Source organism: Salmo salar, chromosome ssa16, assembly GCF_905237065.1.
Source record: "Salmo salar chromosome ssa16, Ssal_v3.1, whole genome shotgun sequence".
Lineage (NCBI taxonomy): Eukaryota > Metazoa > Chordata > Actinopteri > Salmoniformes > Salmonidae > Salmo > Salmo salar.
The window spans coordinates 82,355,734-82,370,670 of record NC_059457.1 but is presented as its reverse complement, the minus strand read 5'-3'; the positions used below and the strand labels follow the sequence as shown (position 1 = coordinate 82,370,670).

The following is a 14,937-nucleotide window of genomic DNA, read 5'->3' as shown; positions in this document are numbered from 1 at the left end:
AGGTGTGTGAAGAGGGTTGGTCTGAAAGTAGAGCTAAAATACACTACGGAAAAAGAAGGAACAGCACGTCAGAAACCAGCTCAATGTAACTGAAGAATCCATAGAATCTAACCACCTCTGGGAAAATTGGAACACACTAAACAAGCAACAACACGAAGAGCTATCTATCCAATACGGAGATGTATGGATAAACCCCTTCTCCAATATTTTTGGCCCTATAACAAAGAACAAACAGCAAAAACATATACATGATCAAATACAAATCTTAGAATCAGCTATTAAAGACTACCAGAACCCACTGGATTCTCCAATTACCTTGAATGAACTACAGAACAAAATAGAAACCCTCCAACCAAAAAGGCCTGTAGAGTTGATGGTATCCTAAATTAAATGATAAAATATACAGACCATAAATTCCAATTGGCTAAACTTGAACTATTTAACATCATCCTCAGCTCTGGCATCTTCCCCAATATTTGGAACCATGGACTGATCACCCCAATCTACAAAAGTGGAGACAAATTTGACCCCAGTAACTACTGTGGAATATGCATCAATAGCAACATTGGGAAAATCTTCTGCATTATCATTAACAGCACTTATACATTTCCTTAGTGACAACAATGTACTGAGCAAAAGTCAAATTGTCTTTTTACCAGATTACCATATGACAGACCCGTATTCACCCTGCACCCCCTAACTGACAAACAAACCAAACAAAAGCAGTCTTCTCATGCTTCGTTCACCAACTTTTTATTCCGTTTTGTCATTTTTCTCTTTCAGAGTGGTTACAGGTACAAAAACAATCAAATATATGCATACAAAGATAACCCCATCCCATTTCCCCCCTCAGTCCCCATCCACCCGCATCCTCCCTCCCCACCCGGAAAACATGCTTTTCAGTGCTGCCTGCCAGCAGTAATGTTCTCTGAGTGATTGATAGATTCGAGGGCCTATCATAGTTAAATAACATAATAGACGGAAAGCATTGAATATTTCAATTCATCCACTTCAAAATAAATGTTGAAACTTTGCACCAAAAGCATTTAACTGCAGGGCATTCCCACATCATATGAAGGAATGTGCTTACTTGATTTAGGGGAAATGGTGAACAGTTTGGAGTTGGGACCAATTTAATCATAAAACGTTTCCTTAGTGTTAAATATAGTCTGTGAACAAACTTAAAATGTATAAATCAAATCAAATTTTAATTGTCACATGCTACGTAAACAACAGGTGTAGAATAACAGTGAAATTCTTACTTACTATAGCTTGGCTATATACACCGGGTACCAGTACCGAGTCAATGATCGCTATATACACTGGGTACCAGTACAGAGTCAATTATCGCCATGGCTGTGTACATCCTGCCCCAAGCCGACACCAAAAATGCTCTCAAATACTTTCATTGGACCCTGTACAAGCTGGAGACCGCATACCCGGAGGCAGAGTTCATTGTTGCAAGGGACATTAACAAAGGTAATTTGATGTTCGTGCTTCAGTATTATTACCAACACATTGACTGTCCTACTCACGGAAATTCCACACTTGACCACTACTACACGCCTTTTAGACACGTGTATAAGGCCTCTCTCGTCCTCCTTTCAGTAAATCTGACTGAAAGGATTTACCGGAGATCACATCCATTGAACATGTATGCCGGCTTAATTTAGATGTGTTGTTTGCACACAGGAGTTTCAATTACATTCGCTACATTTCAATGTCACACAGAGGTTTCTGAAACTTTTTTGTTTGTCTAGGACCGAGATTGGGAAACACTGAACTAGTTGACTGCTGTGGCTTGCCTAAAAGGGACTTGTTTATAAAGTTGGATCATCTTATCCTGAGGTTTTGTAACTTGCTGTTTGGACAGTCAGTATTCCAACACAGATTAGAAGAACCAACTATTTTGACCATTAAAGTCTGCAGGGTGAACAAGGCTTGCTGGTTTACTGGTGCTCTTCCATGCCGTCCCTAGGAGGGGTGCATCACTTGAGTGGGTTGAGTCACTGACGTGATCTTCCTGTCTGGGTTGGCGCCCCCCCCTTGGGTTGTGCCGTGGCGGAGATCTTTGTGGGCTATACTCGGCCTTGTCTCAGGATGGTAAGTTGGTGTTTAAAGATATCCCTCTGGTGGTGTGGGGGCTGTGCTTTGGCAAAGTGGGTGGGGTTATATCCTGCCTGTTTGGCCCTGTCCGGGGGTATCGTCGGATGGGGCCACAGTGTCTCCCGACCCCTCCTGTCTCAGCCTCCAGTATGTAGTTTATGTGTTGGGGTGCTAGGGTCAGTCTGTTATATCTGGACTATTTCTCCTGTCTTATCCGGTGTCCTGTGTGAATTTAAGTATGCTCTCTAATTCTCTCTCATTTTCTCTTTCTTTCTTTCTCTCTCTCGGAGGACCTGAGCCCTAGGACCATGCCTCAGGACTACCTGGCCTGATGACTCCTTGCTGTCCCCAGTCCACCTGGCCGTGCTGCTGCTCCAGTTTCAACTGTTCTGCCTGCGGCTATGGAAGCCTGACCTGTTCACCGGATGTGCTACCTGTCCCAGACCTACTGTTTTCAACTCTCAAAAGACAGCAGGAGTGGTAGAGATACTCTGAATGATCGGCTACGAAAAGCCAACTGACATTAATCCTGAGGTGCTGACCTGTTGCACCCTGGACATCCACTTTATTATTTGACCCTGCTAGTCATCTATGAACATTTGAACATCTTGGCCATGTTCTGTTATAATCTCCACCCGGCACAGGCAGAAGAGGACTGGCCACCCCTCATAGCCTGGTTCCTCTCTAGGTTTCTTCCTAGGTTCTGGCCTTTCTAGGGAGTTTTTCCTAGCCACTGTGCTTCTACACCTGCATTGCTTACTGTTTGGTGTTTTAGGCTGGGTTTCTGTACAGCACTTTGAGACATCAGTTGATGTAAGAAGGGCTTTATAAATACATTTGATTTGAAGTACAGGTGCCATTCTAAAGGCCACATCTTATTGCCTGTTCTTCATAGGACTATTGTAATACTGTATCTTGAAATCAGGAATGTGTCAGATGTTGTATATTGTTACAGATTCATAAGAAGTGGAATTCAATCAAAAATACCAACTCATCTTGAACCACAGTAACACGTCACTGAAAGCTAGATTGGTTGGTCAGAATAGGAAGAGACTCAATATAACACTTTGAAGCAGAAAGTATAGTTTATTGTATCCGGTATAGAAAATCAACCAAAAGCAGTGGAAGGCACACATTGTATTTGTGGGGAAAGGGGGGGGGGGTTGTCACTTGTATAAGTGCCAGCAAAACTCAACGTCGTGGACAAGACACCCCCCAACCCACATATAGACAGAATCATATCAAAATATACTGGTACACACATGTGACGCCGACACAGCCCACCACTCAGTCAACGGGGAGGTCTTTCTAGGCTTCGACCCACTGCCTTAATACGGTGTCCATATTAGGACAGCCTCAGTCTTTTCAGGACTTGACAGACAACTCCTGCGGAGACTAGGGATGTGTCCTAATATGGACACCGTAACTTCATGACAAGAATTAAAGGATGCAAACCAGATACCAGGCCAAACATTCCAGCGTGTACAATGTCAAAACAAATGACTTTGCAAAAATATATTCATATATACATTTACATTTTAGATGTTTGTTTCAGATACTCCCCGATAAACTATACAAAAAGCAGAAAACTTTTGAATGGTACAGCAATAGGTTGGTACAGCTTTCTGTGAGAAAACAATGCGAAGAGTAGAGTCCCCCCTGTTTAGCTTACTATTGGCAGTTATAGTTTTTGGAGAAGGGACTGCGTGACAGTTGCAGTACTTTTGTCATCATAGTACATAAACATGTATTTTCAATACACACTTTTTAATAGGAAGTCAACGCTTCAGGAAAAATACTGTTTTGTATGCGTGTCCCTTTTACATGTTACGACAAAAAGAGTCAAATGAAAGAGCTAAACAAAACGTCAAGGAAAGATACATCTGGTAGGACACGCCAACATCTGGTAGGACACGCCAACATCTGGTAGGACACGCCAACATCAGGAGTAAAACAGCATCATAAAGGTTTTACATTTTTGGGTGAGAGAAAAAAAAACAATTCCCCGAGTCTGAAGAGAATGCTGAGCTAGCGAGTCCTGAGTCCACCTCTCCCATTTCAGATTGGATTTCAGTGTGTTGGTGTTTTTAATGAGTGGGCATGCCAGCCAATGCAACTTGCTCAGGGGTATTCGTGTCCCAGCTTCTTTATAGTCGTACGATGTATTATGGATTAATAAGAACAGTCGGTTGCCTGTGTGTTTGGCCCATTCATTGCATACAGAGTTACATTACATCACCACCTGTAGTACTAAGGTTCATTGGAGTCGTAGTTTCTCTCCAAGGTGAAGCCCTGTGTGCGTGTCGAGTGTACTACTCTGTTTGGGATCAAGCCATAAAACAATTGCTATATCAAAAGGGCAATGTTTTATATCCTCGCCATTATTTGTCATACTCGTACCTAGCAGATTGTGGAAACTGCATGGCTATTGGCTACAATCCTGGCACACTCGTGTCCATTACTTGAGTCCCGTTATAATCATGTGAACCGTGTCCTTGCTCAACCCCCGTAAGGGAGATCACTCAGTTCACTTTATATTGATGAGGATGTGGACCGCACACCTTTCGCCACAATTCAGTTTGATAACAGAGGGCAAAGAAGAAGCAAGACGGCCATCTCAGGTTTGACTGTTTTTTTCCTTGGGACTTGGGGAGGGTAATCTCAAGACTGGCAAGAGGAGCTGAGTTTGGCATAGGAGTAGGGGAGGGGGGTTAGAGAGCTCCAAATCCACTCAGCAGCTTGGGCTCTGGGTGTGTAGTTAGGGGACTAGGGTTTGGGCTCTGGGTGTGTAGTTAGGGGACTAGGGTTTGGGCTCTGGGTGTGTAGTTAGGGGACTAGCGTTTGGGCTCTGGGTGTGTAGTTAGGGGACTAGGGTTTGGGCTCTGGGTGTGTAGTTAGGGGACTAGGGTTAGGGCTCTGGGTGTGTAGTTAGGGGACTAGGGTTTGGGCTCGGTGTGTAGTTCAGGGACTAGGGTTTGGGCTCTGGGTGTGTAGTTAGGGGACTAGGGTTTGGGCTCTGGGTGTGTAGTTAGGGGACTAGGGTTTGGGCTCGGTGTGTAGTTCAGGGACTAGGGTTTGGGCTCTGGGTGTGTAGTTAAGAGATGTGGGGTAGGGTAGTGGTGTGTAGTTAGGGGATGAGGAGTAGGGAGGGAGTGTATAGTTAGGGGACAAGGGGTAGGGTAGTGGTGTGTAATTAGGGGACGAGAGTTTGGGGTAGGGTAGGGGTGTGGCAGGGTACCAGATGACAGCTGTCTTTATGCCGTCATTGGTCAGAACATTCAGAAGGAGTAGTTATCGGGGAAGCCCAGTAACGAGACGCCCCGCTCCCCTCCGTCGGCCAGGTAGGAGCCACAGCCATCCTCGTAGTGGGCCAGGGGCACGGTGGTGTCATCTTCCCCCGCAGACGGCGGCAGGCAGTCCGGGTCCTGCTTCAGGCTGGGCCTCTGGTTGTCAGGGAAGGCCATGGAGAAGAGCGCCTCGGGGTCACACGTAAACTTGTACACGTACCTCTCTCCAGCCACCTGATCCCACCCAAAGAGGAAGAGGAAGTTAAACAGTCGTTCAGCGCACAACCACTAGTAGTTTGAAAATAACGTTTGACTTTATAACCCAACCTTCTGACCTGTCCTTATATACAACCAACGTACTATTTATTGGTGCAATGTAGCCCTCCATTGTACTGTGATGTTTTCCATTCATTCATAAAGCCTCCACTGAATTTGACCCAAAACAGAAAATTGTAATCGACTGGAATTAAATACAAATTTACCTTTACCTTCTGCATGATGCCCTTCTCATAGTAATAGCGTAGAGAGCGGCTCAGCTTGTCGTAGTTCATGGCAGGCCGGTTCTTCTGAAGGCCCCAGCGCCGGGCCACCTGCCACATGAGAGGAGAGAGAAAAGGTTCAAATCAAGGTGAACTCTTCTGATCAACCTGTAGATACATACACCAAGCTCTTTGGTTAGTTTCTGGTGTGTCACTTCTAGTGCCTTAGTAATACTGTGTGATTATTCCTGTAAACACAGCGTAACAACTATTATCATGACCTGTTGAAACACTCTACTTACTTTAAACTCGGAGACATAATGATGAAAAACTCCAAGAAGCCCTAAAGTCGCTAAACTCACTAGGACCACAGCACTGCCTGCTGACCAACTGCCAACTGACCTCTTCGGGCTCGATGAGTTTGAACTCCATGCCGCGGCCGGTCCAGGAGATGAAGTGACCATTGGCCGGGTCGTCCAGCAGAGTGACCAGGAACTGCCAGAGCTGCAGGGAACCTCGGCGCTGGTAGGGCGGTCCGTCACGGAACACTCCGGCCTCCTGCTTTATCTTGCCTGGATGGACAGAAGGAGAAGGGGAAAGAGGGAGTGAGTGGCGTGGTCACAGTCAGGTGAAAGACTCCAGTGATTGGCAGTCTGAGCGTGGGGATAGGATAAGAGGCTCTGCTCATGTCACACAGGCTTTCTCTGTCCAAGGCCCCTTGGGTCTCCTCTGGCATCCACACTGCCATGACATAACAAGAAGATGTCAGATTCCAGGATTCACTACCTGCTGCCATTTACACCTAAAGCCCTGTGTCAAACCAGTCAGAGGTTCAAATAGTATCCGGTTCTTTTAAAATAATTTCAGTGTTCGATTCTGGATGGATGGGGTTTGCACTTTTGGGACAATTCCAGGGGTTCTATTGTGCCAGACAAGCCCTTGTATTTCATAGCAATTTATGGAAGAATGTCTTACCTTCTAGTCTCTCTGGAACCACGCATGTGTCGTCGTTGTACAGATGAGGCTCTCCGTCGTAGACCAAACCATCATTGTTTTGGTAGAAGTTACCGGACTTCCTGAAAGAAGACGGGCAGTTCTGCATTTCTGTAAGACACAAGGGAAAATAGAAAATATTAGACATATTTTTTTTTAACACGTGCTCTTTAAACCAGAAAGATAGACAAAAAGAAAGATACAAAAACTAATAAGTGTTTCTTTGAATAGATTCTTACTACTAACTTAATTTTTCAACGCTATCTTTTTAAAGTAGCCATTAGCCTAATGACATAATACCCAGCAGAAGACAGACATACATTCTCACACAGCCAACGGTCTCTTAACAGTCCCCTGGGGTTTTCTTAGCTGGGACTTTATTAAGAGGATTTGACTGTTACATCACTGACAGAAAGTGACCTAGACATGGAGAGTGAAATGAGGTCACCTTAGCTTAGGAGAGTCTTAGAATGCTACACTGCTACATACCCAACCACTACGGCTAATAGTAGTGTCCACATCAGTCTGAAACATGCTGTTTTATCCCCATCTCTGTACTATTAGCCACGTACAGTAGACTCTCAAAGGAGCAGCTAACTTGGACAGCTTGGGCTACTTCCAAACCCTTAGGGCCTTCCTGTCCGGACTCAGATTAAGCCTAGGCATGGAAGGAGAAGCACTTTCTATTGAGATTCTCCATTGAACATGTTTTTTTAACTCCAGGACTAGGTCTAATCTATGAGTGGGAAACTGAGCCTCAAAGACCGTTGCCACCCAGCGATTCCCCAGGGCTCACCTTGGTCAAAGCAGAAATCCCGGGGCTCCTGCTTGATAGAGAGGCCCTGGAATGGGGTGCGGGGAGGGCCCATGGTGGGGACCCCCTGCTCGGTGTAGCGGAGGTCCACCAGCTCCTGCTTGAAGCCCTGAGCAGGGAGGAGGACCAAGGGCTCTGACAGGTGTCGCTGGTAGATGGGGCGGCCGTCCCGAGACAGGGGGGCGCGGTGGGGGTGATGGGGCTGAGGGGGGTAAGGGGTACAGGCGGCACCGTCAGGCGGAGGGAAAGGCAGTAATGGCTCAGAGAGCTGCCGCTGGAACCTGGAGAAGGGGAACGAGAGACAGAGAGAGACAGAGAGAGAAAATAAGGACACATTTGTCAATTAGGGTCTTAAACCAGAGAATCATATAACAATGGGATTTCAACTGTAGCACTGAACATGCATGCTGAGTCCCAGCCTACAGTGGTTCCAATCATGGCTTTACAACCAAGATATACAAGCTATGGGGTTAAACAGTGCATGGTGTCAACACATGGTGCCAACCTGAGCCAACACATGGTGCCAACACATGGTGCCAACCTGAGCTAACACATGGTGGCAACTCACCTGTGTTCTGAGCTGTAGGAGGCATCGGAGTGATGAACAGGTAGGCGGGGCACGGCGAAAGGCTGGCTTTGGCTCGGGTGTGGCGGGAGTGTCCGGTGGTGGGAGGGGCTGTGCCTGTGAGTCGGACGACTGTGGCCGGGGTGTGTCGCCTGGACAGGGGACGTGATCTGCCTCTGTAGGGGGTGTGTCCCCGGGGTGGGGGTGGGGCTGCAGGGTGAGGCGGGTGTGGAGGGAGGGGTTAAAGTATTGATGCCAAGTGGCTTCCTGTTGTTGGCACTGTGGAGGGAGGAGGGGGATGGAAGGGGTTAACTTGGGCCTGTAGAGTATGGCTGGGTTCTCTCTGTGACCTTAACATTACATATGTGTGTGTGTTATCTGACATTATAAACTGGGTGGTTGGAGCCCTGAATGCTGATTGGCTAACAGCCATGGTATACCACAACATTTATTTTTACTGCTCTAATTACATTGGTAACCAGCACGGCAAGCGGTACCGGAGAGCCAAGTCTAGGTCCAAAAGGCTTCTACCTCCAAGCCATAAGACTCCTGAACAGCTAATCAAATGGCTACCTGGACTATTTGCATTGACCCCACCCCCCCACTTTTATGCTGCTACTCTCTGTTTATTATCTATGCATAGTCACTTTACCTCTACCTACATGTTACCTCGACCAATCTGTGCCCTTCGCACATTGACTCTGTACCCCCTGTACAGAGCCTCGCTGCTGAGCCTCGCTACTGAGTCTCGCTACTGAGTCTCGCTGCTGAGCCTCGCTGCAGAGCCTCGCTGCAGAGCCTCGCTACTGAGTCTCGCTGCAGAGCCTCGCTGCTGAGCCTCGCTGCAGAGCCTCGCTGCAGTCTCGCTGCAGAGCCTCGCTGCTGAGCCTCGCTGCTGAGCCTCGCTGCAGAGCCTCGCTACTGAGTCTCGCTGCTGAGCCTCGCTGCAGAGCCTCGCTGCTGTTATTTTATTGTTGCTCCTTAATTATTTATACATTTTTCTTATTTGTTATTTATTCATTATTTACTTCAGTTTATTTTAATAAATACTAAGGCACCTCGGGGGTTTGTGGTATATGGCCAATATACCACGGCTAAGGGCTGTATCCAGGCACTCGTATATTGGCCATATGACACACCCCCTCAGGCCGTATCAACCTGATTTAGGTTTACCTAATTAAGCAATGTCTTAGTAGAGAACTTTATTATGCCTTTACCCTCTTTTATGATCTTTTATTGGTTGTAACTGTAAATACCTCTTGCTACTGAGAGTACAATTTGTGTGGGGTGTCAAAACCTGGTCCGTCTCAGTGTTTACTGTAACGTACCTGTAGCTGTAAAGGCACTTGTCTGTGTAGAGAGAGAGTCTCTGTTGTTCCTGACTGCAGGGGGACAGATCTCTGGAGGCACTGGACTCTCGCTTCACTTTACTGGCTGGAGGTCCATGGAACATTACTTTGAAGAAAGAAAGGAGAAAACATTAAAAAACTGAAATTCATAATATATGCCATTTCAAAGATTCACAAAAGAATCACTACGTTGAATATATTTATTTAGTATTCTTGTTTAATGTGCTTCACTAAGGAATAAGAAGCAAAATAGTTTTCTATCAAAGGATCAAATGTGTCTCCTATGCTGGGATTGGTCTTTAATTACAACTTCCCAAATGTTTGTTGTTTAGTGAATTGGTGAGGTTGTAAATCTGTCCTTCCGTTTGGGAGGGAAAACTATAAACCCAGCACTGAAAGACAAACAGTGTACTTTCACTAGATGTTTTTTCATTGTTTCCAAGGCAACAATCAGACCAGTAACAAAGATTCCTTTGTATTCAATTGCACAGAAAAGAACAATCTGCTCTGACTTCCACCACCTGTTAGTAACTAACTTTAACTGGGTGCTGTGTTGGCATCAGAGGCTGGGTCTGTCAGAGGCTGGGTCTGTCAGAGGCTGGGTCTGTCAGAGGCTGGGTCTGTCAGAGGCTGGGTCTGTCAGAGGCTGGGTCTGTCAGAGGCTGGGTCTGTGCCTACATCAACTCCCCATTTCCTGCCACAGAACGACCATCATTCAGCTTCCGCAGCCATGGGCCAGCAGAAGTCAACACACACTCACGTTATGGGGTTAGGCCTCTCTGTCCATAGTGACCTCCATTACAAGCTAAAGTTTTGAACACCTAGCATCTATGACTGAAACACTGTGTTTCAGTTAGAAAACCTCAAACAACTGGACTGTCTGTGTTACAGAACCACAGTGCAACTCTCAAGCGCGGCCAGAAGACATTTAAATCTCAGGTTTCAAATCATTTGCAATGGCAAATCTTGCAACATTTCTTTAAATCACTAACTGGTAGTTAATAAGAGCGTGTTCTCACTTCTCAGCCAAGTTCATTGCTAAATTAAGGAGATGATGGCATAATGCCATTTGATCGCTATGGACACTGCCCCTTTGCCCAGCTGCAGAGTCCACACACACACACACACACACACACGAGAGAGGAGGACTGCTGAATGAAGGGTCTGTGAGACCAACTGGGAGCGTGCCAAACTAGGGAGCGTCATGCCAACCCCGTCGCCGCACACACACTCAGACTCTTCAGCAAACAACAATCACCCGGCTGTGCCACGGCAGAATTCCCTCAGTGTGTACACACTGCATTAAAAATGGCACTAGCTGCATCCGCAACAATGAAATACAACATTACAGGGAAACAAGGCCATACTGGGCCTCTAAAAACACTCTTTCTTCCTCCACAGGATCATTCACATCTTGAAACCCAGGCCTGCAACTACACCAGGCCTGCAACTACACCAGGCCTGCAACTACACCAGGCCTGCAACTACACCAGGCCTGCAACTACACCAGGCCTGCAACTACACCAGGCCTGCAACTACACCAGGCCTACAGCTCCGTCTGGAGCCCAATCAAAGGCTTCCATTCAAACCTCATGCATATATTATTCTAAACAGTGAAAGAGGAGAGGAGATGAGTACAAAGCAAACAGCATGAGGGTTCTGTGGGCTTGGATTGGAACGTAGCCCATCCTAGCAGCCAAGAGCTGTGGTTGGTCGGTTGGGCCTCCATGGAAGGCCATCCCAGGCTGCTATGGTGCACCTGGGTCATGTTAAGTAAGGCCCACCGTAGCAAAACTCTAATGCAACAGAAAATCTTCCCGTTTCAAACCGTTCTCTCTTTATTTCCTCTGATGTTAATGTGGTGGTTCTGGGCAGAGATCAGAGAATAGCATTTTCCTCATCCGGGTTGACTATCAAAGAGGAAAGCTGAGGGATTTCTGGTATAAAACCACAAAATTCTTGATTTCCACCAAGTGAGTAACGTCTTATTCTGAGGTCGCCCTATTATTTCTGCGCTTTGTTTGAACACAAATCCCTACAATCCAATAATCAAATCAAATTGTATGTCACATGCGCCGAATACAACAGCTATAGACCTTACAGAGAAATGCTTACTTACAAGCCCTTAACCAACAATGCAGCTTTAAAAAAAACACACAACAAAATAAAAATTTACAAAAAAGCAAGGTGTGCATTGAGGGCACTGATTGGCTACAGGGCAGAAGTAGGTCAACGGCAGGGTGAGCAGAGGTTGGTATAATCAGGGCTCAATGACATCAATTGGATTTCTGCTTTCGACGACACAAATCTGTGGATAATGTTAGCCCTCAGCCTGCATAGGCAACCCGAAAGCCCTAACCACGTACCCATAAAAATACACTCACTGACTAGTGACGTGCTGAGTTTATATGCCAACTGGATAAGACTGGTATTGGAAAACCAGTACATCTCCTTGTTGTGCTTGTGACGCTTGTATGCTGTGTCAAAGACCATGTCTGGGAATTAAAGGATGAATTAGGAAATGCGCAACTATGCAGCAGCTGACGCTGCCGATTCCCCTTTGTAACACACATACGTAAATATTTAATTGGTTGGTACTTACGGTTATCCGACTGGAAATCTGGGACAAACTGTTCGTCATCAGGCACCTGAGCTGAAAGAGGGGACAGAGAGAGTTAAATGACTAACTTATGGACGACATGCCACGTGGCTGAGTCACTTTAATATGCTTAATAGAACAAATATAATGCACTTGATACAGTACAGTCAAAAATACAGTAAATATTTATGATGCAGTACAGTCAAAAATACGGTAAATATATATAATGCACTTGATACAGTACAGTCAAAAATGCTGTAAATATTTATGATGCAGTACAGTCAAAAATACAGTAAATATTTATGATGCACTTGTTAAAAAGAGGAAGTCGTATAAAGTTCTAAATAACAACCTATTTTCCAGTTTTCCCTGATTCAATAGCCTCCGGTAAACCACTGATGTTACTTAAAACAATGAGCATGATGCAAGATTGAAAACCTACTGAAATACAAGAGCAGAACTCACCTTCTGCAATCCATGTCTCTTGAAGTTGCATGAGGTCTTGAAAGAGATCTTCTGTGTCCTGGGCGAGCTCAGTGTCAACAAACTTTCTCTTCCGGTCGTTAAATGGCATGTTCACTGGTTCTTCCACATGACAATTCTGCTAGAACAATGTTTAAAACACCTACAACATTAGTGATTGCATTGGTGTGAACAATGATTAGTCTAAACATGATTGGTATCAAAGATCCCTAAGCATCCATATATGCTAAAACGTCATCGTTATCTTAATCCACTATGAAAAGTTTCAGATTAGTGCTTTGATCAAAATCCTATGTGGAAAAACTATCAGAGAACATCCAGAGAGTAGTCCAAATACTCACACTAGGGGGGGCCATGAAAGGGACTTGCTGGTCATAAAATCCATCCATGTTGCCTGACTGTAGCAGCAGGAGACGCTGGTCCGTCTGTCTGTTCTTTCTGTGGAGAGCAGGGAAGTGTGCCCCCTGGTCAGTAGCTTATACCCAAATCACCTGTCATCTAACATCAACACAGACATAGGATGTTTCCCAAATGGCAACCTAACCTATTCCCTGTATAGTGCACTATGTCCTATGGGTCCTGGTCTAAAGTAGTGCACTATGCCCTATGGGTCCTGGTCTAAAGTAGTGCACTATGCCCTATGGTCTAAAGTAGTGAACTATGCCCTTTGGTCTAAAGTAGTGCCCTATGGTCTAAAGTAGTGCACTATGCCCTATGGGTCCTGGTCTAAAGTAGTGCACTATGCCCTATGGGTCCTGGTCTAAAGTAGTGCACTATGCCCTATGGGTCCTGGTCTAAAGTAGTGCACTATGCCCTATGGGTCCTGGTCTAAAGTAGTGCACTATGTCCTATGGGCCCTGGTCTAAAGTAGTGCACTATGTCCTATGGGCCCTGGTCTAAAGTAGGCACTAGGGCATAGTGCCAGCCTGCCTTCAGGATAAGACAGTTGTTCCTTTCCTCTGTCTTGGGTGTTTGTTTTGTGTTGTTTGTTTGAGCAATCCTCCCTGCACCGTAGTGCTGGCGGGCTGTACACTATGCCAGTGAGCATGTACTCAATACACTGGGGACAAAGTTCTTACATAAGCAAGGCAGCAAGGCACACTATCTGGAGATGAGACTGTTGACATTACAATAAGTAGAAGGACTAGGAGGGAGCTGTTTTGAATAAGTCTTCAAAAATAGGATGCAAATCAGGGTATTGAGTTTAGTAGTCCTTGATATGTAAAAATTGGATAAACTATCTTTATAATAGAACATATCAAACATATACATGCAATAATCTGATTCAAAAACATTATAGATCACATTTCAGCATTATTTGACAAGTAGTGGATAAAGTTATTTATTCAGGGCAGCAGGGTAGGAGAGGGTTAATCTCAGCAAAGAAAATCTGAGCCAGTTCAAGAAGTAGCTAAACTCCCCACCCCAGTCCCTCCTCCCTCTACCGTTTCCTATTCCCCCTCTCATGGCCCCAGCTTGTTTTTCTCAATGAAGTGAAATTTGATCCCTGAGCTAAGGGGGGTCGAACCTTCCATTCATAAATGTTAGAATCATCTACGAAGATGCTGCATGCGCAGTAGCAAGTCAAAATACTGCAACCTAAACATTCTCACGTCAAAGTAAGTACTGTAAAAACATTTGACTACAAATAAGAAAATGGTTGCCAAATTAAGATACATATAAAATGGCGTTCACATTTCTGCCCCCCCTCACCAGACAGATAGAAAATGCTTGGCAGAGCGCTTGCATTCTACGGATGCAAGTCGGTCAAAGTAAATGCATTATTACAGGCGCTAGAAATAAACTAACGCAAAAACCTTATACGCATCTTTTTGTTGCGGTTGATAGTTTGATGTTAAACTCACATTTGCGAAGATTTAATTCCTTTGCAATGTTGAAAATAAGTTCTGTTTCACTCCACGCTGTTGCAAACGTTCTTTCAGGATTGTCGTCTATGCTCTTCTCACACAAAGCTTGACTGTGGATTTCTGAATGGAATCGTCTGGTTTTCCCTGAAGCCAAAATAGACGACTCCATAATACACGCCAATTGGTTGTTACACAATGCCATTCAAGTGACTGACCAATTGACGCTCAGCGAGCTCTTTGGACCCCAGTGACCAATGGTGATCGAGCTTGTCTTGTTTTTATGAATGACTGCTTTTCATTCACGTCTGACTGCCAGACACGGGGTGGAAACGAAAAAGTTACAGTAGAAACAGATACTGGCATCTTGAAACATATAACTCGAGTACATTCACAC

The 14,937-nt window shown here is 45.3% G+C and overlaps 1 protein-coding gene across 4 annotated transcripts; it reads right to left on the bottom strand.

Moving 5' to 3' along the window:
• Window positions 1-3,172: 3,172 nt before the first annotated feature.
• On the bottom strand, window positions 3,173-14,686 carry LOC106575806 (ETS translocation variant 5). Of its 4 annotated transcripts, none has more exons than XM_045698148.1 (11): window positions 14,541-14,686; window positions 13,017-13,113; window positions 12,658-12,796; window positions 12,196-12,246; window positions 9,573-9,699; window positions 8,248-8,523; window positions 7,662-7,960; window positions 6,848-6,976; window positions 6,275-6,444; window positions 5,876-5,983; window positions 3,173-5,627 (listed from the first exon to the last, which is right to left on the bottom strand). In XM_045698148.1, the coding sequence occupies exons 2-11, from the start codon at window positions 13,062-13,064 to the stop codon at window positions 5,385-5,387; spliced, it is 1,590 nt and encodes a 529-aa protein (XP_045554104.1). In that variant the 5' UTR covers window positions 13,065-13,113; window positions 14,541-14,686; the 3' UTR covers window positions 3,173-5,384. The 4 variants fall into 4 exon arrangements, with proteins under 4 accessions (XP_045554104.1, XP_045554106.1, XP_045554105.1 ...); XM_045698150.1 differs by having other exon boundaries at window positions 5,882-5,983; XM_045698149.1 differs by having other exon boundaries at window positions 12,658-12,793.
• Between the last annotated feature and the right edge of the window lie 251 nt (window positions 14,687-14,937).